Raw genomic sequence first — 24289 nt, 5'->3', positions numbered from 1 at the left:
TACCTTGACACGAAACATTTTGTTTTTCTGATCAATTTAACGCGCACGTTTCCCTACATCGATGCGCTCTCCCAAACACCCTGCATTGGATCCTAATAATGATCCATGCGTGCCTATTTTTCAAAAGTCTGAAAAAGAAAAGTCTGCCCATCGAAATGAACTTCATGAATGGGACAGGCTAGCTGCACAGGGACGGAATCGTCCACCCGACCCGAATGAATCGGCAGGAGCCGCGGCCACATTTAAAGGGCCAGAGCGCGCGTTCCCTCCCATCCGCCCCCAAGCCCCGCGGGCCTCGCCCACCCAGCCCGCCGCCCCTCCGCCCGCGGCCGCCCTCTGCGGCGCCCCTTTCCGGTCAGTGGAGGGGCGGGAGGAGGGGCGCGGGTGCGCGGGGCGGGGGGAGAAGTCCTGGAGCGGGTTTGGGTTGCAGTTTCCTTGTGCCGGGGATCCTGTCCCCTACTCGCCAGCGCCAGGCTCCTCCCCCCTCGGCGCGGATGACACTAGAACCTCCTTAAGTTGCGTCGCGCCACAGCTGTCTGCGAACACTGAGCTGCCTGGCGCCGTCTTGATACTTTCAGAAAGAATGCATTCCCTGTAAAAAAAAAAAAAAAATACTGAGAGAGGGAGAGAGAGAGAGAAGAAGAGAGAGAGACGGAGGGAGAGCGAGACAGAGCGAGCAACGCAATCTGACCGAGCAGGTCGTACGCCGCCGCCTCCTCCTCCTCTCTGCTCTTCGCTACCCAGGTTGGTACTGGTGACTTTTTTTTTTAAGTTTGATTTTTTGCCCCCAACCACTTGGGAGGACCTAAATCAATTTTAAAAACTCAACTCTCCTCTTTTGGAGGTTTTCTAGGGGCTGGGAGGACGGTCGCAGGAACGGTGTCCCCGAGGGAGGGACTTGTCCTCCAAGTTGCAACAGTCAGCCCTGGGACTTGCCCTCCAAGTTGCTCAGCCAGCTCCGGCTCCCGCGAGCCGGGCTGCAGGGACGTCCCCGAGAGCCCTGCGGGCTCCCCGGCCGTGTCCCCGCACTCCTGTGCGGGTCTCGGTGCGCTGGGCGGGCGGGCGGCGCGAGGGGAGGTGGTGCCACTCCAGCAACTCAGGGGCTCATCCAGGTCTCCCCTTCTCTCCGTTGCAGGTGACCCGAGGAGGGACTCCGCCTCCGAGCGGCTGAGGACCCCGGTGCAGAGGAGCCTGGCTCGCAGAATTGCAGAGTCGTCGCCCCTTTTTACAACCTGGTCCTATTTTATCCTGCCGTACCCAGTTTTTGGATTTTTGTCTTCCCCTTCTTCTCTTTGCTAAACGACCCCTCCAAGATTATTTTTTAAAAACCTTCTCCTTTGCTCACCTTTGCTTCCCAGCCTTCCCATCCCCCCACCGAAAGCAAATCATTCAACGACCCCCGACCCTCCGACTGCAGGAGCCCCCCGACCTCCCAGGCGGACCGCCCTCCCTCCCCGCGCGCGGGTTCCGGGCCCGGCGAGAGGGCGCGAGCGCAGCCGAGGCCATGGAGGTGACGGCGGACCAGCCGCGCTGGGTGAGCCACCATCACCCCGCCGTGCTCAACGGGCAGCACCCGGACACGCACCACCCCGGCCTCGGCCACTCCTACATGGACGCGGCTCAGTACCCGCTGCCGGAGGAGGTGGATGTGCTTTTTAACATCGACGGTCAAGGCAACCACGTCCCGCCTTACTACGGAAACTCTGTCAGGGCCACGGTGCAGAGGTACCCTCCGACCCACCACGGTGAGTGCGTCCGGGGTGCGGGGGCTCCCGCCGGCCGCGTCAGCCGTCCCGGCTCGGGGAGGTCGGGAGGGACCTGAGGGCGGGGAGAGGTCAAGCGAAAGCCCCCATCTGCCGTTCCTGGTTCATTTACAAAAAAATTGGGGCCCGGAAATGGGCGAGGAAGGCCTCTGGCTCGTCGCGAGAGTGTGTTTTGAAAGAGTCGCAGCAGGCGCCTCTCCCGGCTGGTGGCCCTGGGGCCTGGCGCTCACTTGGCGGGCGCCAGGCTGCAGCCCTCCGTCCCTGCGCGGCTGCAGATTTTGGGGGGGGTCTCGGGATGTCCCCAGGCGCGGGGTGCCCTGGCTCTTCCTCCGCGGGTCCGGGTTTTCTGGGCCCGGTAGCCGGCGCCGGCCAAGCCCGGCTGGAACCCGGCTCTTCCAAAAAACCTGGGGTTCCCTGTTACCCGCTAGTTCTTTCTAGGCGGGTGGGGGGGGGCCCTCTGCCAGCGTCCCTCAATTCGCACATTTTCAGAAAGGCCCCAGAGACCTATTTATTCACACCCTTCTCCTTGACCTTTTCCCAAAGCTAGTGCCTTTGGTTTTTAGACAGGTCTCCTACCTCCTGGCTTCAGGAATGGAATCCTGATGCTGAAGGGGTTTGGGGGGGGAAGACCCCTGTCTTAAGTTTGAGGGATCTGTGGTTTCCCAGATTCCCGGCTGCACAGAATTTTCCTGCGTCTTTGCTTTCAAGTTGCCTCCTTGCCTGCAACTCTTGCCTTACTCGGTCTCTGGGTACTGCCCTCCCTTAGCCTCCCACCTAAGATGTAGGATCCACCCGCGTTGAAATAAAGGCAATTCCAGTACCACCTCCTTCCCCCTTTCACTTGGAGAAGTTTAGGAGAGTACTGAAATGTACAAAAAGAAGACCAGGCCTGTGTAGTTTGAGGAAAAAAGATCGAACACTTTCCAGCTCTAAGTTTGTTCCTAAAGAAGAAACAAGGGTAAAACGCTGGGCAGAAAAAGAGTGGGGCTTTCTGAGTCCAGCCAGACCGAATTCTGCCCTGATCCCCCTACTCAGAGCCTGCCTTGGCACCGATGCCATAGCCCCTCGGGCAGCAGGCGTCCTCTACCCTGCTGTCGCCAGGTTTGAAGCAACCGTTTCTGCGGATGGGGCGCTCTTTGCCCGTGTTCTGTGCAGATCAACAGTTAAGTGGAAGTGCGGTAGAGGCAGACTTAATATTATTTACTATACTACTTCCTGCATAATATGAATCTTGACCCTTGGTGTTCAGAGAACTCTCTTTCCCTCTCCACTCCCCTCCCCTTCCTCTCTCTTAAGATTTTAGTTTCAGTATTGTTCTTAATGGTTGAATCAAATGTCAAATGCTGAGGCAGGTACCGGATTTAAAGATCAAGAAGTGTGTGGATTTGCACTTGCTTTTTTAAACGTACCCCTCAGAGTGTGTGAGTTACAGCTACCTTAAGACTGTGTGTTTTAAATGAAGGCTAAACAGACTCTGTGTCTGAGTCATCTTTCATTTAAAATATACACATCAACTGGAATTTTGTGTCTTAGGGGCTCAGGTGAGAATTCACCCATCACACTGGTGGGATCATAGCTTTATTGAGGGTGCATGGGGCTTACGTTATCTCCTTCTCCTTTAGGATTTGGGAGGGTGAGAAAAGCAGAGAAAATGGCCATCCCAGGGTCCAGCCTTGGGAACTTTCTCCAACAGCCCTGTCAATGAAAATGTCCCTGCAAATCCCATTTCAGGCCTTTTGCGGGCAGCCTGGCCGATTCTGAGCAAGCACTGGGTTAGGGTTCCGGGCACTAACCCTGAAAGTCTCCTGACTTCTGTCCCAAGGGCCTCTCCTTCCTGCATTTGGTGCTGGGAGCTGGGCCTGACTCCAGGGTCGTTTTCTGGTGTGGAGCAGTTGTGTGGCCGGGCTCCATCCTTCAGGCCTCGTCACTCACAGCGGCTCTCTTATCAGGCTGGCTGGAATTAAGTCCGAGTCAGGGAACTCAGGGCCATTGAAGGAAATCCATAAATCAAGTCAGGTTCTAGAGAGAGACCTTGGGGAATGTGATTTAGGCGCTGTATCTGGAGAGGCCAAATAAGCAAAGGGGCCCTTCTCCCCTCGGCAGCAACCTCTCGGGTGTCAGCCGCAGGCCCTTCATTCTGCTGGATTTGATGGGACAATCCTGTGGGAGAGAGGGGTGAAGGATTCTGTCCCCAGCCTGACCCCCAGGTGTGCCCGGCACGTACTCCGGGGACCGCTGGGATGAGACAGTGGGCTGAACCCGGGCTTTTGCTGAAAGGGAGGCCGGTGCGAGGTAGAGAGTCCCCAGGTGTCCCTGACGGCCTCCCAGGGTCACACTTACCCTCCTTCTCTCTCCTGCCCTTTCCCCGTTGCCCCACAGGGAGCCAGGTGTGCCGCCCGCCTCTGCTTCATGGATCCCTGCCCTGGCTGGACGGCGGCAAAGCCCTGGGCAGCCACCACACCGCCTCCCCCTGGAATCTCAGCCCCTTCTCCAAGACGTCCATCCACCACGGCTCCCCGGGGCCCCTCTCCGTCTACCCCCCGGCCTCGTCCTCGTCCCTGTCGGGGGGCCACGCCAGCCCGCACCTCTTCACCTTCCCGCCCACCCCACCGAAGGACGTCTCCCCGGACCCGTCGCTGTCCACCCCGGGCTCGGCCGGCTCGGCCCGGCAGGACGAGAAAGAGTGCCTCAAGTACCAGGTGCCGCTGCCCGACAGCATGAAGCTGGAGTCGTCCCACTCCCGTGGCAGCATGACCGCCCTGGGTGGGGCCTCCTCGTCGGCCCACCACCCCATCACCACCTACCCGCCCTACGTGCCCGAGTACAGCTCCGGACTCTTCCCCCCCAGCAGCCTGCTGGGCGGCTCCCCCACTGGCTTCGGATGCAAGTCCAGGCCCAAGGCCCGGTCCAGCACAGGTAGGAGCCAGCTCTCTCCTGGAGCCTTTTCTCCTCCCTCCTCCCCTTTTCCTCAATCCAGGGCCGCACCCAGAGGGACCCCTCAGGGGAGCCGGGGTGTCCCAAAGCCTGCTGAGTTGCCATTCTTCCCATTCTTCCTGCCGGGAAGGCACTGCATGTCCTCCCATCCTAGCTCACGCCTGGCCTCGGAAGCAGAGGGGAAGTGGGATCTGATTTAAAACCCCCCAGTGAGCTGGGAAAGGAAAAAAGACAAATAAAAACAAAGTCATACCCTCTTCTGCCTGTTGCAGGACTTCTGGATTCGGCTGGTAACCTTTAGTCAGTTTCCAAGACCAAATGGAAGGCCGAGGGAATAAATCTTGAGTGTTTCACGCTAAAACGAAACCTCCTCAAGCCTAAACAAACACAGGTCCCTCTATGACCCCTTTGGCCTCTGTCATTCTGACTGTTCCTCTCGCTCAGCTCAAAGGGGACCACGCAGTGAGGACAATCCTTTATTAGACATGTAGACACAAAGTGTGTGTGCAAGAGCCTGGCCAAAGCTGCACGCATATTCTCTGCGTGGAAAAGGGGGCTCTCAGCTGAACTGGGAGAAAGCGGTGGCTTTGCATTGGGGAAGCAGAGTTGGATGAAAATCAAATGTCGCCTGGCCCAGTTAGTTACCTGCAGCGTCTCCTAGAGCTCTCAGTGCAGTCAGGGGCAGGAAGCCGTATTAGGACATATTGCTTGGCTGAGCTGCAGCCAGGGAGGTAGAAAGGAACGGAAAAGCGCTCCAGGTGTGGATCTCAGCTTCCTGTGCTCTGTTCCTTTCCAAAATGCAAACGCTGCCTAGCAGCACGCTGCGTTTTTATTCAATTGGTGTCATTACTTGCATGAAAAAAAAAAACCCCACACAAAATACTTCGGCTTTAAAAATAAATGAATCCATCACCCATTCCATTTCTAAACAAAGTCATTGAGTCAAAAGAGAGCTAGGGATTCTCTGATATTGATTTAACTGTATTTTTAGACAGGGTTTGGTGAAGATTCCGATGTCTCCTTAGGCGTGTCCATTTCAGAGTGGGCATCTGTTCTCTGATCGGCTCCAGGTATCTTGCCTCCGCGCTCTCTCTGTATAGATTCTACATAGAAAGCAATCGTGAAAATCACTTGTCTTTTAGGGATGAGATGAGCAGCCTTGAAACCGAGCTCCCAAAGCTCCGGTTTGAAAAACTTCAGAGGGAGTACGCTGGGAGCCCAGTGACCATGAGATCAGTTTTCAGGGTTTTTTTCCAGGGTGACATTCACTCCGACTGCCTGAACAGGACTGTCTCTATTTAGTTGATATGTTTTAGCTAATCCAATTATTTTCAGACTGCTGCACGCGACAGTTGCATTGTTTATCCCGAGCCAGGAACTTTAATAGAGTCCGGATGCGGTTAGGCTGACAGAAGAACTCAGACCTGCATGTTCAGTACATGAAAGTAGGCAGGAGGGAGAGGGAGGCAGGCTAGCTGGTGGAGTCAAAAAGAAAGCAAGAGGCTGGGAGAGCTGGAGGCACAAAGTGGCCGCGGTGCCTGGCAGGGGCTGGGCTTGGGGGTGGAGGGAAGGATTAAGGAGAAGTGGGGTGCAGCTTGACTCAGAAACACAGGCCGGGGCGCTGAATCTAAAGAGAGCAGACCTGTGCATTTTGAGGTCGTGATGGGATTTCTTTTCTTTTTCTTTCTTTTTTTTTTTAAAGTTCTCTCTTCTGGTAAAGCTATGAGGTTGGGGAGAGCTCGTGGTATCTGAGGCCGGGGTAGTGGTTTGTGCGGGGGGAGGGGACAGAGTGACTTTTCCAAGATACTCTGGTTTCTTTACCCTCATTTCCGTGTTTGATTTCTCCCCCTCTTGTGCACATTTTCTGCCTTAAGTTTAGTCTTTTCTTTTCTTTCCTTTCATTTCTTTCCGTAAGACTCTGAACATGGAGGGGAGAAAGAGAGGGCCGTGGTTTCCCTAAGCCAGAGCTAGGAATACCGATACACCGATTTTGGTTTTTTTGGCGAGGAGGAGAGGAGGCCATTTCAATTTGGCCTTTTTACTTCCTCCTTCTTAATTCCTTTCTCACAGTCATGAAAACCAAGAACAGCACACCTGGCGAGTGAGCTGGGACTTTTGGGAGTGTGGAGGGGAAGTTTCGAGAAGCCCCTCCTTGTGCAGGGGGTGGAGGTGGTGGGAATTCTAGAGGAGGGGATTCTCTTGGTTTTAGTGGTTGCGCTCTCTCTCTCTCTCTCTCTATTATTTTTTTCCCCTTTAACCTCTTCTTTGCAAATGCATTTGCTGAAGGAGGACACAGAGAAGAGAGAGTTTTTGGGGTTGTCGCTGGAAACGGTTGAAGTTGTGGTTAGGGCACCTATTGCTGTCTTAACGCCTGGGCTTTCGAGGCTGGGACGAAGCTTTTGCAAACAAAAGACAGAGTCTTTGTGTCCAGGGCCGCTTCTTAGCTCCCCTGCCACCTTTCCAGTTGGGCATCTCCCTCCACTGTCCTCTGATCGAGCTCCTACCCTGCTCCCTACCCCCTCCCACAGCCTGGTTGCAGGGTTTCAGGCCAAGGCGGAGCAAGAGGCATTTGCCAGCAGCTGTTGAATGTCAAGAGGCCTCGCCGCTCTGTGGTTCTTGTCACCTAAGAGAGAGGTGTCTGCCTGAGCAGCTCACAACATGCAGGGGTGAGGAGAGGGGAGGAAAGAAGGCAGGAGAGAGTCAGGGCCTCCATTAGGAAAATTGGCTGTTTGCTGAAGTCACAGACCAGAGGCAGCAAGGAAAAAAGAAGAAGAAAAGCCCATAGGAGGCAATGGCAAACTTGCCGAGTGAATCAAGACAGAAAATTACCCTAGTGTGCAGAACCTTGTTGAAGAGGGAACCGTTGCTAGCTTTCAAGGTGTTTCTGAAAAGGAAGTTATCACCCTCCCCACCACCCTGCAAATGAAAGGAAATCAGACTGATCATGTCAGGCTGGGAGGTCCCCCAGTGCCAGGGTGCCCAGGAGCCGGGTGGCAACCACGCTCCTTGCCTCCAACCACAGTGGCCTCTCCTCACACTGCCCTCTGCCCAGTGCCCAAGTAGGGGAGGAGCCCGAGGGGGTCCCCTGTCTGGGCAGGGTGGGTAGTGGGCCTGAAGTCCTAGCTGGGACAGGGCCAGTGCTGCCCCAGAAGGGGCTGACCCAGCAGCCACCGGGGACACAAAAAGGCAGGCCTGTGGCCTCCTGGCTTGGGCTGCAGCCGGTTACTCGCCCACTCACCCTTCACTCTTTCCTCCCAGCCTCCCCCACATCCAGTCTGCCACATCCCTCAGGCTTTTGACCCCAACTGAAAGGTGTCTGGGTGTGATTCAGGCCTGAGTCTTTTTCAAGAACTGAGAAGAGCCGTTGGGTACTTAGGAAGGCGCCTTTGGCATGCACTGCAGCGTTGTTTGTGTTTAATCTCAGGGGTTCTGGGGCACAGTGAAGGCTCTCTGGGGACTCTAGGCTAAGAATCTTTCGGAATGTGGAGCAAAAAAAACCCTCTCTTACGTCCTCATTTTTTGTTTTTTTTTTTTGAAAAAGCAAAGTAGACAAAAACTAGTGGGCATCATCCCTGACTTTCATGGAAAAGGGTGCAAGACCCTCTTCCATTTGCAAAAGTCTTTAACTTTCCTGAAGAACTTATCCCTGGAGAGGATCACAGGCCCCCAAGTGTGAACCCCTCTAGTTCCCTCCTACTCGGTCTGGGGCTTTCCAAAGGCCCAATAGGTCCCATATCTGCTAAGGCAGATTTTTCCTCCTTTTAGGGGAATCAAAATTCTCAAGCACCCTTCTGGGTTCTCTTCTTCCACCCCAGTGGTCCAGGCAGGTTGGAGGTCATTAATTACTCTCTTAAAACAGTCTTCAGGGCTCATTTTTCTTCCCTACCTACCCTCCGGGGTCCTCCTCTGGGCCTCCCCTCTCTGGGAGACCAACTTGAGTTGAGCCTCCTGTTCCTGCAGGGAAGGGGAGTCCTGGCTTTCTCTGGGCACCGAGAGAACTGGGCACTAGAGACCCGTGTGTCCCTGGGTCCCCCAAAACCAAGGAGATTCTCCTAGAAAGCATCTTTCTCTTCCTCTTGCAGAAGTTGAAATCAGTTAGCCAACTCCCCTAAGTCTTGAAATGGTAATTTAAGGGATTCTTCCAAGGAGCTTTCTGGGTGGGTCTGGGTCCCTTTCCAGCCTAGGCTGAGGGAGAGAATGCTGCTCAAACTTCCTACCGGCCTGGCCGGTTTTTCGTTTATTTTGTTTGTTTGTGTTTTTGGGAAAAGAGAAACTGTAGGCAGGCCTTGGTTAATGAGCAGCCACCCCACTTTGTTAACTCGCCTCTTCTCCTGATCTTCCTCTGATCGGCTTCACTCTGTCCTCTCAAACCTTCCCTTTTCCTTTTTCCCTCCCTCCCCCTCTTCCAGGTTCCCTGCCTAAAGTTTGCATTTCCCCCTTGCACCCCCTGGCTGGGGTCATACTTTAACTTCAGTCTCTGTAACAGTGGCTGGAAAGCTATGGAAACCCCTGCTGGGTCCTAATCGCTTCCTTTCCAGCCAGGGACATTTACAGTTTGATTGGAAGTAAAATCTAAAACCCTAGCTAGTGAAATCAATCAGCCGATTGATCAATCTATACATCTATTTACTATCTGTTCACCTATCTAGCCATTGATGAATCCTTCCTTTCCTCCTATCCTAATCTTCATTATTTAATCAATCTCTATAGACAGACCCATGATGATAATGGGTCACCTTTGTCTTCCTTTTTTTCCTTTGAGGGAAATGAATGGAATGTTTGCCTTTTGCCACCATCCAGGGCTCAGGATTTTCTCAGGGAAGTATTTGTAGCTGGAATCTGCATTCCTCCTTGGTCCTGCCCGATCTTCTCCATCAAGTCGGACAAGCCAAGAACAGGGTTCTGTTGCAACGATGCATCTGCCCCTTCTGCGGGCGCCTCCATGTGTGTCGGGGGAACGGTCATGCCAGGACAGCATTCCCCAGCTCAACTTTGGAGCATCTTGGAAAGAGGTGGGGGTGGACACGCTCCCCAAAAGAGGAGGGAGAAGGAAAAAAGTTCTTCATTTTACTTTTCTCCCCCAATTCCAAATGCTGTCAGCTTTCCTGGGTGTTTTCCTTCCCTAAGTGTCTTATCTGTGCTTTTGTTTCCAGAAGGCAGGGAGTGTGTGAACTGCGGGGCAACCTCGACCCCACTGTGGCGGCGAGATGGCACGGGACACTACCTGTGCAATGCCTGCGGGCTCTACCACAAAATGAACGGACAGAACCGGCCCCTCATTAAGCCCAAGCGAAGGCTGGTAAGTTCTCGGGAAGGGATGGATTCCACGCTGACCATTCCGGGTTTCTCATTTCCTCTCTTCCTGCAATTTCTGCAGGAAATTGACAGGATAGCCTCCGATCATGTCAGCTGGCTTGGGACAGTTTTTTTTTCGTTTTCTTTCTTTCTTCCTTTTCTTTTCTTTTTTTTTTTCAAATTTGATACACAGAACAGCTCTTTTCCCCTCTTTTTCCCCATCCATGTTTCTTAAGTCACTTGTGAACATTTTAAGGAGACTGAATTCTTGGTTATCAAATCTGCAGTGTATTCCCGAATAGAATAAAGGTATGAACAGGACCAGAGCAGCTGGTTTAAGTGCATTGATGAGCACTGTTTGACAGATGGAGACATTTAGTATGAGGATGGAATGTTCCAGAAACCATCCAGAATGGGTTCCTGAAGTTGTGGCGTGTGGCTTCCCAGGAAGGATCACAGACTCAGTGCAGTGGATGGATTTGTTATGCTAATGCTTCAAAATGGTTGGAGCTGATTAAATGAATTTCAGAGGCTTCACCAGCAAGCAGTGAGCCTAATGCCACTTTCCTCCTTTCTTGGTCTCAGCATTTGAGAACTTCCCACAGGCAATTCCTATGGGAAACGTCGTGTGAGTCCTCTTATACCTGGCATTTGGTCTTATTTTCTCTTTGAACTACGACCAGTAGGGTGATAGTTTTTTCTCTCCTTTCTCATTATTCTTTTAAAAACTTTTTAAGCATGAGGGATCCTTGAGAAAACCTGGCTCTGTCAAGCATTTATAAGGAAGGCTCATAGGGGTCATTCATTTGCAAGCTCCTCTTTGGAAGTTTGAATAGTAAATGTATGTGACAGACAAATAACAACTCTAGCCACAGCTAAGAGATCAAAATGCTTTATGTGGTGCTGACATTGACCAAGTCGAGATGGGAGGAGGGGAATTTCCCATACAGATTAATGGATAAATTAGCATCCATCAATTTCTAAGGAAGGAAAAAGAACACCTCTGTATTCTTTTTAAAGAATTATTTGCCCTTCCCATCAGATTGTAGTGCAACTCAACACCTTTCACATCCTATTTTGAAGAAGGAAAAACTTTCTTTCCTTTTTTTTTTTTTTTTTTTTTTTTTTGAGACAGTCTCACTCTGTCACCCAGGCTGGAATGCAGTGGCATGATCCTGGCTCACTGCAACTTCCACCTCCCGGGTTCAAGCAATTCTCCTGTCTCAGCCTCCTGAATAGCTGGGACTAGGGACACCCGCCCCCACACCTGGCAAATTTTTGTATTTTCAGTAGAGACAGGGTTTTGCCTTGTTGGCCAGGCTGGTCTCAAACTCCTGACCTCAGGTGATCCACCCGCCTCGGCCTCCCAGAGTGCTGGGATTACAGGCATGAGCCACTGCTCCTGGCTAAAGAAGGAAAACTTTCTAGGGATGGAAATGTCCATATGACTTTAATCTTTGACAATTCTGGATAACGAGGCTTTATTCTTTCTGATCTTTGCCCCCTTCTCCAACTTTCTCAACCTTCCCCCACCTCTCCTCCTGCAGTTTGGTTTTTTTTTTTTTTTTTTTTTTCCTTTCTCTCATGTGCAAAGCTGACTTCCTAGGAAAAAGCTGCCGGATATCTGAGCACTGGAGATAACTCATAAACAACAACTCAGCTTCCCCAACCTAAACACCAAGATGTTTGAACGTATCAGAACAAGAAGTGTTTAAAAAAAAAAAAGGCTAGAGGTGTTAGTGCAGAATGAATATGATCACACCACAAAAGAATGTTTTGAATCACTCAAAAACCTGGCCTTAGTAAAAAAAAAAAAAAAAAAAGAGAGAGAGAGAGGAAAAAAATCAACAACAAACAAAAACCTTCTTGTTAAAATGTGTCCTGGTACCATTATAGTTGTTGTTGTTTTTTTTCTAATAAAAGTAAAGAAGGAAAAAGAGGGATTAAAAGTCTCAAGGCATGGACTGATTGGTGAGCAAAAGTTTATTTGACATTTTCTTGGGTCTTCTTCTTCTGTCTGGTCAGATTGCAGATGAGGATCGTAATTCCATTTTATACAATTTTGTCTCCACTCACCTTTCATAGGAAATCTCTAGAACTCTGAGTAATAATTGCTTTGAATTTTAGAGTTCAATGACTGTCACATTTTCATCTGTCTTTTCTTTCTTAATCATCTGCCTTGGGTGGTTTGATGTTTTTAGTTCTATAGAATTCATAAGCTACAGGGAGATAGAACACAGGACACATTCAGATTCAGATTTCTTTTCCTTTCTCTCTCTCTCTTTGTTTTTTTTTTCAGCCCTGAGATGTATTTGACTTCTGAACACCTAGAACCCTTTGTTTTCTTCTTTCCTGTATTCCCTGACCGTTTGTTCCAGTTCCAGCTTGCTATTTTTGTTTGATACATTTGCAGATTCACTGAAGACCACCCAGCCCATATATAGCTAGCTCTTCCGTGAGATGCGTATTTAACCCTGAATAAACTAATGCAGGAAATAGGAGAGATGACTGAAGGGAAGACTCATAGATTCTTTTCTCCCTGGCATTGCCAGGATTTTCATACATCTCACCACTAGCGAGAGGCTGAGCTGCTTGCCTTAATATACTGTACCTCCTGCTAGTGACCCAAGCAGTGTGGCTTTGAGAGACCCTGAGTTCCCATAAAGTTTGTAGTACTGGAAGCATCTTCCTTTGCTTTTATTTAGGTTGCTGTCAATAGACTGCAAAAGATTACATGCTGCACCTTGTCATCTGGAGCTCTGACTTTACCAGTTGGCATTATATGCTTGTACTGTGTACATTCAGAATTGCTGGGCTAGGAAATCCAGGTGCCTGAATGATATGAATCTGCTATATCTGAGTAGCTCTTCTAAAAAAAAAACACTACAGGAAGATAATAATGACATATAATTTAATTGTCAAAATCATTAAGCCCTGATTTTATGTAGTACTTTCTCCCAAAAAGTACACAAATGAAAGTTGTTTAAGCATTAAATTATCACGTTTCATAAAGGCAGTCGGGCAGAGGCATATGGGGTTAGATCGACACTCATGGACAATGTGAATTACGTTCAAGATGGACGGCAAAGGACTCCCATCTTCTCCCTTATGATAGGTCAGGGCAGTTTTTAGATTCCAGTTTCTTAGAATACAGGAAAGAAAGAATTTGTTTGAAAAGGTCATAACATACTCTGTTATTTACATCTCACAGGAGCATATCTGTGAAACAATTTAGCAACTTTGAAAGAAAAAGGGTCACTCAGGTTAATTCAAAATTGTCACTGGGTTCTCCATCTCTGGCGGCTTCGGGTGTTGGCTTCAACTTTTTGCTTGACAAAATATTGATATAAAACTGTACCAGGATCCCAGGCCGGGTGCGGTGGCTCACGCCTGTAATCATTCCCAGCACTTTGGGAGGCCGATGCAGGCAGATCACGAGGTCAGGAGATGGAGACCATCCTGGCTGACACAGGTGAAACCCCGTCTCTACTAAAAATACAAAAAATTAGCCGGGCGCGGTGGCGGGCGCCTGTAGTCCCAGCTACTCGGGAGGCTGAGGCAGGAGAATGGCGTGAACCCGGGAGGCGGAGCTCGTAGTGAGCCGAGATCGCGGCACTGAACTCCAGCCTGGGTGACAGAGCGAGACTCCGTCTCAAAAACAAAACAAAACAAAACAAAACACAGAAAACAAAACTGTACCAGGATCCCTATAGTTCTTGTTCTGTGTTCTTATAACCATACCAGAATTTTCTTCATCACAGACAGAGACTAAACTCTTTCTTCTCTTACCTTTCCTTTGATAATATTTTTGATCCAGGAACGGGGATAATTTTGCAGTTAAAATTTTCTTTTTATGATGGAAGGTGAGGAGGAGAGAGAGGTTTATATTAGAATTGACCCAGCTCCATTTTCTTCCAATGGTTTTTTTCAGTTTTTTTTTTTTTTTAAAGCGTGAACAGAGAATAGTCACCTGATCAATTTAAATATGTCAAAAAGTGAAAGAAAAATCTCTCTTTTAAAGGAAATGAGGGCAGTAACACAGCCAAGGAATCAAAATTCAAGTTGAGGCTGACCTTTGACCTGCAACTATGCTACTCCATGAACAGCAAATAGGAAATGCCTGATTTCATGATGGTGAACTGGTATCAGAGGAGGCGAGGGATCCAGGGTTCCTGATGAGTGGCAACATTCCTTGGTCTTTTGAGTTTGCTTGATTGGTGGATCAAATTTAGGTGACAGCCAGCTAAAGAGAGTGGAGGGTGGCTGTCTTGTGAATGGGAAGTGACCAAGCTTGAACGCACAGGCTGTGGTGGCTCATGCCTGTAATACCAGCACTTTGGGAGGCCGAGGCAGGCAGATCACTTGAGGTCAGGAGTTCAAGACCAGCCTGGCTAACATAGTAAAACCCTGTTTTTACTAAAAATAGAAAAATTAGCCGGGCGTGGTGGCAGGTGCCTATAAATCCCAGCTACTCGGGAGTCTGAGGCAGGAGAATTGTTTCAACCTGCGAGGCGGAGGTTGCGGTGAGCTGAGATCGCACCACAGCACTCCAGCCTGGGTGACAGAGCGAGACTCCATCTCAAAACGAGAAAAAAAGAAAGTGCAGGCTGTATAAATTTAGGAGGTCTTGTCGACCTAGGATGTCCTACTTGGTGCTTCCTCAGGTGTGTCACCCATGTGTGCGTGCCACACACTTGCACAGACATTCTTTGCAGAATTTGCTGTTGTGTGCACCCTGTTCTCTTTATAACTCAGCATTTCTTTATTTGGGATCCAGAGTGTTTTTGATGCTTGGCTTTGTGCCTTGTTTGCTGTGAGTGCATCCTGATGGCCGGAGCCTATTTGAGGATGGATATTCTTGGGAGTTGTGTTTGAAAACGACCTCTCGTGACCCTGGACTTGGTGAAAAAGGCAACTGAAAGCCCAGTTCCAAAATTAGGCTGGCTAATTCAAAATTGCCACCCATAAAAATTAACCCTCTGGTGTACTTTGTGGGATGAGGGTAGGAGGATGAGACTGCCAGGGAGGGGGCCCAGGCTTCCTGCTCTTACCGGGGAGTGGCAGGTGAAATTCTGACCACGTTACTGCAATCCTGACATGCTCCAGTGGAGTGGCAACATTTTTCTTCTCCAGGCAGCTTTTGGGGATCTATATTACTTTCATGTGGGCCACTTGCTAGTTTTGATTTCAATGATAATTTCTTCCTTCCTTTTTTTTTTTCAAGCCTGTCTTCATAGTGATGACAACACATTTAACATTTGTTTTGGTTTTACCCCTTCCTCTCTCCCCACTCTCAGTCTGCAGCCAGGAGAGCAGGGACGTCCTGTGCGAACTGTCAGACCACCACAACCACACTCTGGAGGAGGAACGCCAATGGGGACCCTGTCTGCAATGCCTGTGGGCTCTACTACAAGCTTCACAATGTAAGTGGACTGGGACCAGCAAGAACAGGGCTCGCTTCCTGATGGTGACCAGCAAACAGCGTCACCACCACCCTCTCCAAGTGAATCGCCCACCATGGGGGCACATGACAGGCTCCAAATAATTGATGCAATAGGACCTAGCTTGGAAAACTACCTTGTCTAGCATAGCCGTGCTGAGGCCAAGGGGGCTCACAGCCTGGCAGCCACACGACCCCCTTGGTATGCACTGGACACTCCACATACCATGCAGCAATCCGATGTGCTGAGTGGGCCTGTCTGGTTTATAAGGAAAAAAAACCTTCCTTTTGGAAAACAAAAAAAGCCATCGGTCCTATTTTGTTGTTTCCTTACATTTTAAACTCTTTGCAGAAAGAGAGAGTGAAAGAGAAAGGTAAATAGAATTGTAATGTGTGGCAGGCACTCTGGAAACAAAGAGGACCCATTTGGTTACTGAGAGGTAAAAAGTCTTGGCTAAATCTGTGCTATAAATTTGAAATGGATCCTCTGTATAAAAGACATGGAAAAAAATGTCTGAGAGATTTCATCTGATGTCTTTGTCTGAACCAACTTTCATGTGCAGAGAGCTAGCTCCTGAGGAAGGTGGCTGGCCTGGAGGAAGTTATCATACCAGGGAAAAGAAACTGTCATTTTCTCCTTTTATATCATGTTAGCAGAATGGTAACTGCCGGTCACCTGAGTTTAGCTGTGTCATTTCTAATCTTGCCATTTGGGGTCCTCTCATTTTCTAATATATCTTAATCTTAAAATTTTTTTTTTCAGTTTTTTTTTCCTGAAATCATTCTGGCTCACAGGCCATGATTCTAGTGAGGCTTCAAGTTTACATTAATTCTAAAGACAAAAATGGTCATTTTGGTCTCTCTCTGTCTTGCTCTCTCTCTCTCCTTTCTTTTTAGCTCTTTCTGATTCTCCTAAATTCTCTTGGCCAACCTGACTTTGGCAAAGTCTGGGGCTGAACAGGGAGGAGACAGGGACTTTTGCTTGCGGCGGTTCTGGCAATGAACTCATCTTACTCAGGAATACCTGGGAATTGGGGAGGAAGCTTTTCTGGTTGGATTTTTTGAGTCATAGAGAACTTCTCAGGGTGACACCAGCACCCTGCTTCTTTTTTACTTCTTGGGAACAAGTTGCTGTGATTCCGAGGAGCCCTATACACTCATTTCCCTGCCTGTGCCATCTCTCTCACTGTGGTCCTGGTGCAGTGAATGAAACTAGAGTCTTACTACGATCCCTTATTCTCCCGTAGGTCCTGAGACTGTGGTCTATATACATTTATCAGCAATTAAATCCAAGTTCTGTTTTCACTTTGGGGAATTTACTTGCTGACTGCAGTAGAGATAGAGATTCGTGATGAAAATCTGGAAGACTTGGGCTTATAAGCTATTAGGTTATTAGCATGAGGGCTTATTAGCTATCCAGTCATCAGCACTGCCTACAAAGTTATTTTTGGGCTGTAATTTATGGATTTCAAAGAACTTTCATGTTACTTGATTATATTTGAGCCGGAGATAGTCCCATGATGTAGACAGGGCAGAAATTATTTTTATTTCAGTTTTACTTGAAGGAATTATGACTCAGAAAAGCAAGTCGCTTGCACAAGGTAACGTGGCTGAGAAAGTAGAAGAATCAGGGCCCATTTCAGAGTCAGGAGGCTTTCCTGGGAGGTTGGCAGTGTCAGAACTAAGAGGAGAACCAGGGGAAAGGGAATGCTCTGTTTTTTTAGAGTACAACAAAATTATAACATTGTGTGTGTATGTATATTTCATCCCTATATCTGTGGAAGTATAGGAATTACAGGTGATTAACTAGTTATCTGTTTTTTTGAATAGTTAGCTGGGATGAGATATGATCTCACTTGTGTCTGATCATATATATATATTTCTGAAGAATATGAATTTCTCAAATCAAAGCAAAGCTGAGGAATCCTCTCCATGGCTCACTTCGACCTCCTCAATCTTAATGAGCTTGGTCTTCGTGGCTGGGCTCCAGTGAGTGGGAGACAGAGACTTCCTCATCCTCAAGAGTGGTTTTTCTGTCTTCTCTGATTTACCAGGAATTTGTAAAAGGAGGCGATTGATGTGTATTGAACAATAAGAGATGATAATCTATTAACATTGTCATCACGTTGCATTTTGCTCTGCCCTTCCAGACATCTCTACATGGGTGCCATAAGCTCTTTCTTCTTATCTAGGTGTTGAGATAACTGCCTACCTTGGTATCAGCATCTCTCAGTGGTGTTGTGACTGGTTATCTGGGGTTATGTGGCTGCTGGTGTAACTACATATTATATTTAGATACCTGGCTATGTATAGCTAGATATTGGCATCCAGAGCTGTATATCTGGACATTATCTTGGTGAAGATTTGATGCGGGAGTAGATTCCTGTCATCTCTGTAGGCTGCATCTTTATCTTGATGATAACTTTGAAGAAGGAACCTGGAGATGTTCCTCTGGCAGTGACCTTTCTGGGCTCTCCTGCCATCAGTCATGTTGCCTTCCTGGGCTTGGGGGAAATAAGGTCTCAGCTCCAGTGTGGGGCTTTGTCTCCTTCTCCAGGTGATCTCTCCCAACCCTGCTTCGGGAGCTGAGTGTTGGCTGCTCTCAGCAGGTTGGCCATTTGAATTCTCCCTTTCTTAGCTGTGATTTTCTGGCTTTGGAAACAGACAGGTAAAACCCAGAGCCAAAGGTTCTCCACCCTTGAGAACTGTGGTGGAAGGCGATGCTTTCAGCCCGGGAAGTCAGGAACGGCCGGGACACTGACATTCGCTCCGAGTCTGTTTGCCACCCTCCCCTGGGAACATGGCCAGATGTGGAGTTTGCTCTTCCGGGCAGATGTCTGCTGTTGGGGTTAATCTGCTTCTGCCTCCCTGTGGGGAGTAGCTTCTGTTTACTTTGTAAAGTTTCCTTTCTTGTTCTGGGCCCCCAAAGCAAATGTATTTTTGAAAGGCAAATGAGGTTTATCAAGAAGAGAGAAATGGTAGCTGTCTCCGAGACTGAAGTCTCTTGATCTTGAGAGTAGGGTCTGGTCTCTGTCTCTTTCCTCTAGCACATTCTTGGTCTTTCCTCTTTAAGATGAGTGCCCTTTTGTGCTTTGCACCCTGTAGGTGGTTATTAAATACTTGTTGATTTGTTGGTTGGCTGTTTGTCTGGTTAGAAGTGGAGAGTCAGAGCTAGGTGGAAATAGCACTTGCAACCATTGCAGCTGCTGTTGGAGTGATACAGGCAAGAGATCACTTTTGGGCTGGCCGTGGTGGCTCATGCCTGTAATCCCAGCACTTTGGGAGGCCGAGGTGGGCAGATCACAATGTCAGGAGTTCGAGACCAGCCTGCCCAATATGGTGAAACCCCGTCTTTACTAAAAATACAAAAATTAGCCAGGTGTGGTGGCAGGCGCCTCTAGTCCCAGCTACTCAGGAGGCTGAAGCAGGAGAATTGCTTGAACCTGGGAGGCAGAGGTTGCAGTGAGCCGAGATCGCGCCACTGCACTCCAGCCTGGGCGACAGAGCGAGACTTCGTCTCAAAAAAAAAAGATCACCTTTAAGAAAGGCATGGTTTCATAAAATACAACCCGGCTACATATAAATTCTAGGGGAAGATTTTATGGCACCTCTTAAAGGCCAGGTAGAAGAGGGGCAACGGAAAGTTACTCAGTGGAGGAGTACAGTCCTCATTTCTTCAAGGCAGACAGCCTCAACCACCTAGAGGCTGATGAGCTGGGGAGCGCTTTTCAAGTTCTGAAGCAGATTTGTCAGAGTAGACAAAATGGTATTTTCCTCCTGAAGATTCTTCACTACCTCGATTCTTATGAAATAGTCTAAGGAAGTTCCAAAGAAATAAGACAAGTGAATTCTATTTTTGTTACCAGAGAAATACAATCGTACTAGATGGGGCTCTAATCTGGTAACTTATGTATTTTAGTTCTCCAGTCCCTGGGAAGGAGACAGGAGAAGGTGGGAGGGAGGAAGGGGCCGGCTGAAATGGAAACAGATCCCTGATCCGGGGCGGCCGGTGGAACCCTTGTTGGAGTGCGAGAGCCTGTGCATTTCAGAGGCAGCAAAAAAGTAAAAAAAAAAAAAAAAAATTGATCTTTGTTTAGATTAACAGACCCCTGACTATGAAGAAGGAAGGCATCCAGACCAGAAACCGAAAAATGTCTAGCAAATCCAAAAAGTGCAAAAAAGTGCATGACTCACTGGAGGACTTCCCCAAGAACAGCTCGTTTAACCCGGCTGCCCTCTCCAGACATATGTCCTCCCTGAGCCACATCTCGCCCTTCAGCCACTCCAGCCACATGCTGACCACGCCCACGCCGATGCACCCGCCATCCAGCCTGTCCTTTGGACCGCACCACCCCTCCAGCATGGTCACCGCCATGGGTTAGAGCCCTGCTCGATGCTCACAGGGCCCCCAGCGAGAGTCCCTGCAGGCCCCTTCGACTTGCATTTTTGCAGGAGCTGTATCATGAAGCCTAAACGCGATGGATCTATGTTTCTGAAGGCAGAAAGCAAAATTATGTTTGCCACTTTGCAAAGGAGCTCACTGTGGTGTCTGTGTTCCCACCACTGAATCTGGACCCCATCTGTGAATAAGCCATTCTGACTCATATCCCCTATTTAACAGGGTCTCTAGTGCTGTGAAAAAAAAAAATGCTGAACATTGCATATAACTTATATTGTAAGAAATACTGTACAATGACTTTATTGCATCTGGGTAGCTGTAAGGCATGAAGGATGCCAAGAAGTTTAAGGAATATGGGAGAAATAGAGTGTGGAAATTAAGAAGAAACTAGGTCTGATATTCAAATGGACAAACTGCCAGTTTTGTTTCCTTTCACTGGCCACAGTTGTTTGATGCATTAAAAGAAAAAAAAAAAAGAAAAAAGAGAAAAGAAAAAAAAAGAAAAAAGTTGTAGGCGAATCATTCGTTCAAAGCTGTTGGCCTCTGCAAAGGAAATACCAGTTCTGGGCAATCAGTGTTACCATTCACCAGTTGCCACTGAGGGTTTCAGAGAGCCTTTTTCTAGGCCTACATGCTTTGTGAACAAATCCCTGTAATTGTTGTTCGTATGTATAATTCAAAGCACCAAAATAAGAAAAGATGTAGATTTATTTCATCATATTATACAGACCGAATTGTTGTATAAATTTATTTACTGCTAGTCTTAAGAACTGCTTTCTTTCGTTTGTTTGTTTCAATATTTTCCTTCTCTCTCAATTTTTGGTTGAATAAACTAGATTATATTCAGTTGGCCTAAGGTGGTTGTGCTCGGAGGGTTTCTTGCTTCTTTTCCATTTTGTTTTTGGATGATATTTATTAAATAGCTTCTGAGAGTCCGGCGGCATCTGTCTTGTCCCTGTTCCTGCAGCCTGTGCTGAGGGTAGCAGTGTATGAGCTACCAGTGTGCATGTCAGCAACCCTGGCCCGACAGGCCACGTCCTGCAAGCGGCCCAGCTGCCTCTTCGCCCTGTCGTGTTCTGTGTTAGTGATCACTGCCTTTAATACAGTCTGTTGGAATAATATTATAAGCATAATAATAAAGTGAAAATATTTTAAAACTACAAAATGACATCGTATCCACGTGGTGGCCGAGCTCTTCTAGAATCTGGTAGCTCTAGCTAATTTCAGAGAAAGGAGTTAAAAGAAACAACAACCAGACATGTTAAGTTACTCACCAGGAGCCAGTGCTAACCCCAGCGAGTCAACGTCTATTTTGGGGGGACCTGGGAGTATTTGGAGTTCCACATGCGGCCTGGAGGAATTTATCCTGGGGCCGGGGTGACATCTGGGGTCCCCTAGTGAGCGGCAGTGTGTCTTCCCGCTCTCCTCCTGCCCTCGAAGGAGGACTGGGAAGATTTCCAGGCTGAGATTCCCAGACGCAAACTGCAGCTGATGCGTTCCTCGTTCCTCGAGGTTCTCTTTGAGATGGAAACGAGCCGGCTGCTCTTGTGTTCATTTCTGTTTTGCTTTTCTGCTGTCGAATGAATAACACCACAGTGAAGGGATTATTGGAATGTTTTCGAAACACAAAATAACCATTTTGTAGCTTCTGCTGTATAGTTTTCTTTTCCTGTGGACGGAGTGTGTAACTATAGCGCACATTTAAAAGAAATCTCTGTTAATTGCCTCTGCGCTATCTTAGCAAATATTTTAAACCTAAAGCTAAATGTTGAAATAAAGGTGTAGAGCATGACTGAGATGCAGGTGGAGCTCTCTCTGGCTCCTAATTAATGACGTACAACTCGAATGTTGTTTCCAATTACTTTTGAAACACCCAAAGAAAGAATCACTGCTGGCCGTGGTAAACTTGGGAGGTTTTGTCATATAGTTCCAATGTCTTAAAGTTTGCCACCGCTTTGCTTCATGAACAGATTTGAGTTAATGCCCTTTCACCTTAAGAACAGGGAGTTCAAATTCTTGACATTCTTAGGCCTGGACAAGGGGCGGGGGACACGTGGAAAAATCCCAAACTCAGTATCCAACTACGTTTTGTTTTAGGTACATTTCATCCCATTCCTTCTTCAAAGAAATGTCATCTCATTGTTGTGGGCATTGATTGAACCTTCCAAGATGTTTCTAGCAGATGATGCAACAGCTGTAAAATATAAATATATATATAATAACAGTGATCCAGATCCTTTTTCTTTTTTTCTTTTTTGAGACAGAGTCTGGTTCTGTCACCCAGGCTGGAGTGCAGTGGCACAATCTCGGCTCCCCGCAACCTCTGCCTCCTGGGTTCAAGCGATTCTCCTGCCTCAGCCTCCCAAGTAGCTGGGACTACAGGCGCCCACCACCACGCCCAGCTAATTTTTGTATTTTTAGTAAACATAGAGTTTCACCATGTTGGCCAGGCTGGTCTTGACTTCCTGACCTCAAATGATCCACCCATCTCAGCCTCCCAAAGTGCTGGGATTAGGGGCGTGAGCCACCGTGCCTGGCTGATTCAGTTTCTTCTTTGGAATATTATCATATATTTTAATGGCCAGAATGGTTTGGTTCTTTTTTCTTTTTTCAAAAATATAAGACACAGTAGAGGAGCAATACTAAAGAGGGTTTAATCTAGAAAAGTAGAACAAGATTGCAGATCTAAAATATTGCTAAAAAATTTTTGAGTAAATTGTATTCCTAATTTCCAATCTGTTTCACCTCACTTTTGAAGTTGTTGTATTTGCACATCTATAGGAGAATATGGGGGTTTTTTTTGGAAAATATCTGATGATTTGGGTTATTTCTTTAAAACATTTAAAAAGCCAACATAATAGAAAAAATTACATATGAATTGAACAGTTTTGCTATTTGTAAACTCCTCTATAGTGCTTTTGGAGTTAAGCACTTTTTTCATTTATTCAACAAATACCCAAGTGTCTAAGTTGACCTTTTTTTTTTTTTAATTTTTTAAAAGACAGATCAGGAAATAGAGAAATCAAGATTCCAGTGATGTCATTCTTACTTTGTGACATTTACATTGTTGTTCCACTTTAAAATGAACTGTGTGAACTGTGGTGAGCTTCTCACTGGGCCTCTGGGTTAGTCCCTAAACAGACAGGTTGTGATGGAACTAGGGTTACCCAGAGCTTGCTTTCTGAGATCAGCGTCTGCTTTCTAAACCTTTCTTTTCTTTTTTTGAGATGGAGTCTCGCTCTGTTGCCCAGGCTGGAGTGCAATGGTGCAATCTCGGCTCACTGCAACCTCCGCCTCCCAGGTTCAAGTGATTCTCTTGCCTCAGCCTCCTGAGTAGCTGGGATAACAGGCATGCGCCACCGTGCCCAGCTAATTTTTGTATTTTTAGTAAAGACGGGGTTTCTTCATGTTGACCAGGCTGGTCTTGAACTCCTGACCTCAGGTGATCCACCCATCTTGGCCTCCCAAAGTGCTGGGATTATAGGCGTGAACCACCGCACCTGGCCTTTGCTTTCTAAAGCTTTCTAAGGTCTTAAAGTTGTTTTTAAAGCGTACTCCTCATCACAAGACTTCATTGTGGTATTTCATAAGTTTAAAAGTGTGTGAAGGGTGCAGATTCTTTCCAGATATTGCATACGTGACTCGAGTTTAGTGAAACACCTGTTCCCCAAATTCAAGCCCACAAAGTCCAGTGCAATCCATTGCCTGCCTTGGATGTTTTCCTCCTCGGTAAATTGTCCTATTTACATTTTGGAGATGTAGAGATATTATTACTCCATTTTCTCTTGTTCCATTCCCCTGTCCACAAATCAACCCCAAATCCACCCCTAGAGCCATTTTTGTGATCTGCCTGGACAGAGGACATTGGTGAGCCCTCTGCAACTTCCAAGCTAAGGAGAGATTAAAAGACCAAAAGAAAACGTCTGAACAATGGCATATAATCTTACCCATAGAACAAAAATGCTAGCCATTATCTAAATCAGCAGAGTGACACACCAACACCTTTTGGCCTTCAAAATGAAGCAAACTTCTGGAAAACATCTTCGTTTTCTTTCGTACACTCTAGCTCAAGCAGATTTGACATCATCAGGTTTGACTTGTCCATATGCTTTGCAAAGAACCCAGGAAGGGGAAAACCCTGGAATTCTGAGACATTCACTGGTCATTTGAAGGTGTTGTGACTATTGTCCTAGGAGTGCGGAAACTAGGGCTTCATTCTTGGCTGTGCTGCCAGTTAACAGATGATGTGAGGCTCTCTGATTTCTCTGGGAGCACGCTTCTTATCTGTGTAATTAGATGAGATACTCTCTAAGACCTATTGGAGATTTTTTTCTTTTTTTAAGAACAACTTTTCTGAGGAAAAGATTCTTCGCACCCCAGCCATGTTTTTATTTATTTATTTTTTTTGAGATGGAGTCTCACTGTGTTGCCCAGGCTAGAGTGCAGTGGCACAGTCTC

General features: G+C 47.7%; 1 protein-coding gene across 2 annotated transcripts; it reads left to right on the top strand.

The window, feature by feature from the left end:
• The first annotated feature begins 505 nt into the window (after positions 1-505).
• GATA3 (GATA binding protein 3) lies at positions 506-20688 on the top strand. Of its 2 annotated transcripts, none has more exons than XM_012499407.2 (6): positions 506-744; positions 1136-1745; positions 4143-4679; positions 9854-9996; positions 15290-15415; positions 19530-20688. In XM_012499407.2, exons 2-6 carry the CDS (start codon positions 1505-1507, stop codon positions 19812-19814), a joined length of 1332 nt encoding a protein of 443 aa, XP_012354861.1. In that variant the 5' UTR covers positions 506-744; positions 1136-1504; the 3' UTR covers positions 19815-20688. The 2 variants fall into 2 exon arrangements, with proteins under 2 accessions (XP_012354861.1, XP_003257671.1); XM_003257623.4 differs by having other exon boundaries at positions 9851-9996.
• The last annotated feature ends 3601 nt before the right edge of the window (positions 20689-24289 follow it).

The sequence above is a fragment of the Nomascus leucogenys genome, chromosome 9 (assembly GCF_006542625.1).
Source record: "Nomascus leucogenys isolate Asia chromosome 9, Asia_NLE_v1, whole genome shotgun sequence".
NCBI lineage: Eukaryota > Metazoa > Chordata > Mammalia > Primates > Hylobatidae > Nomascus > Nomascus leucogenys.
This window is presented reverse-complemented; position numbering and strand designations above follow the sequence as displayed.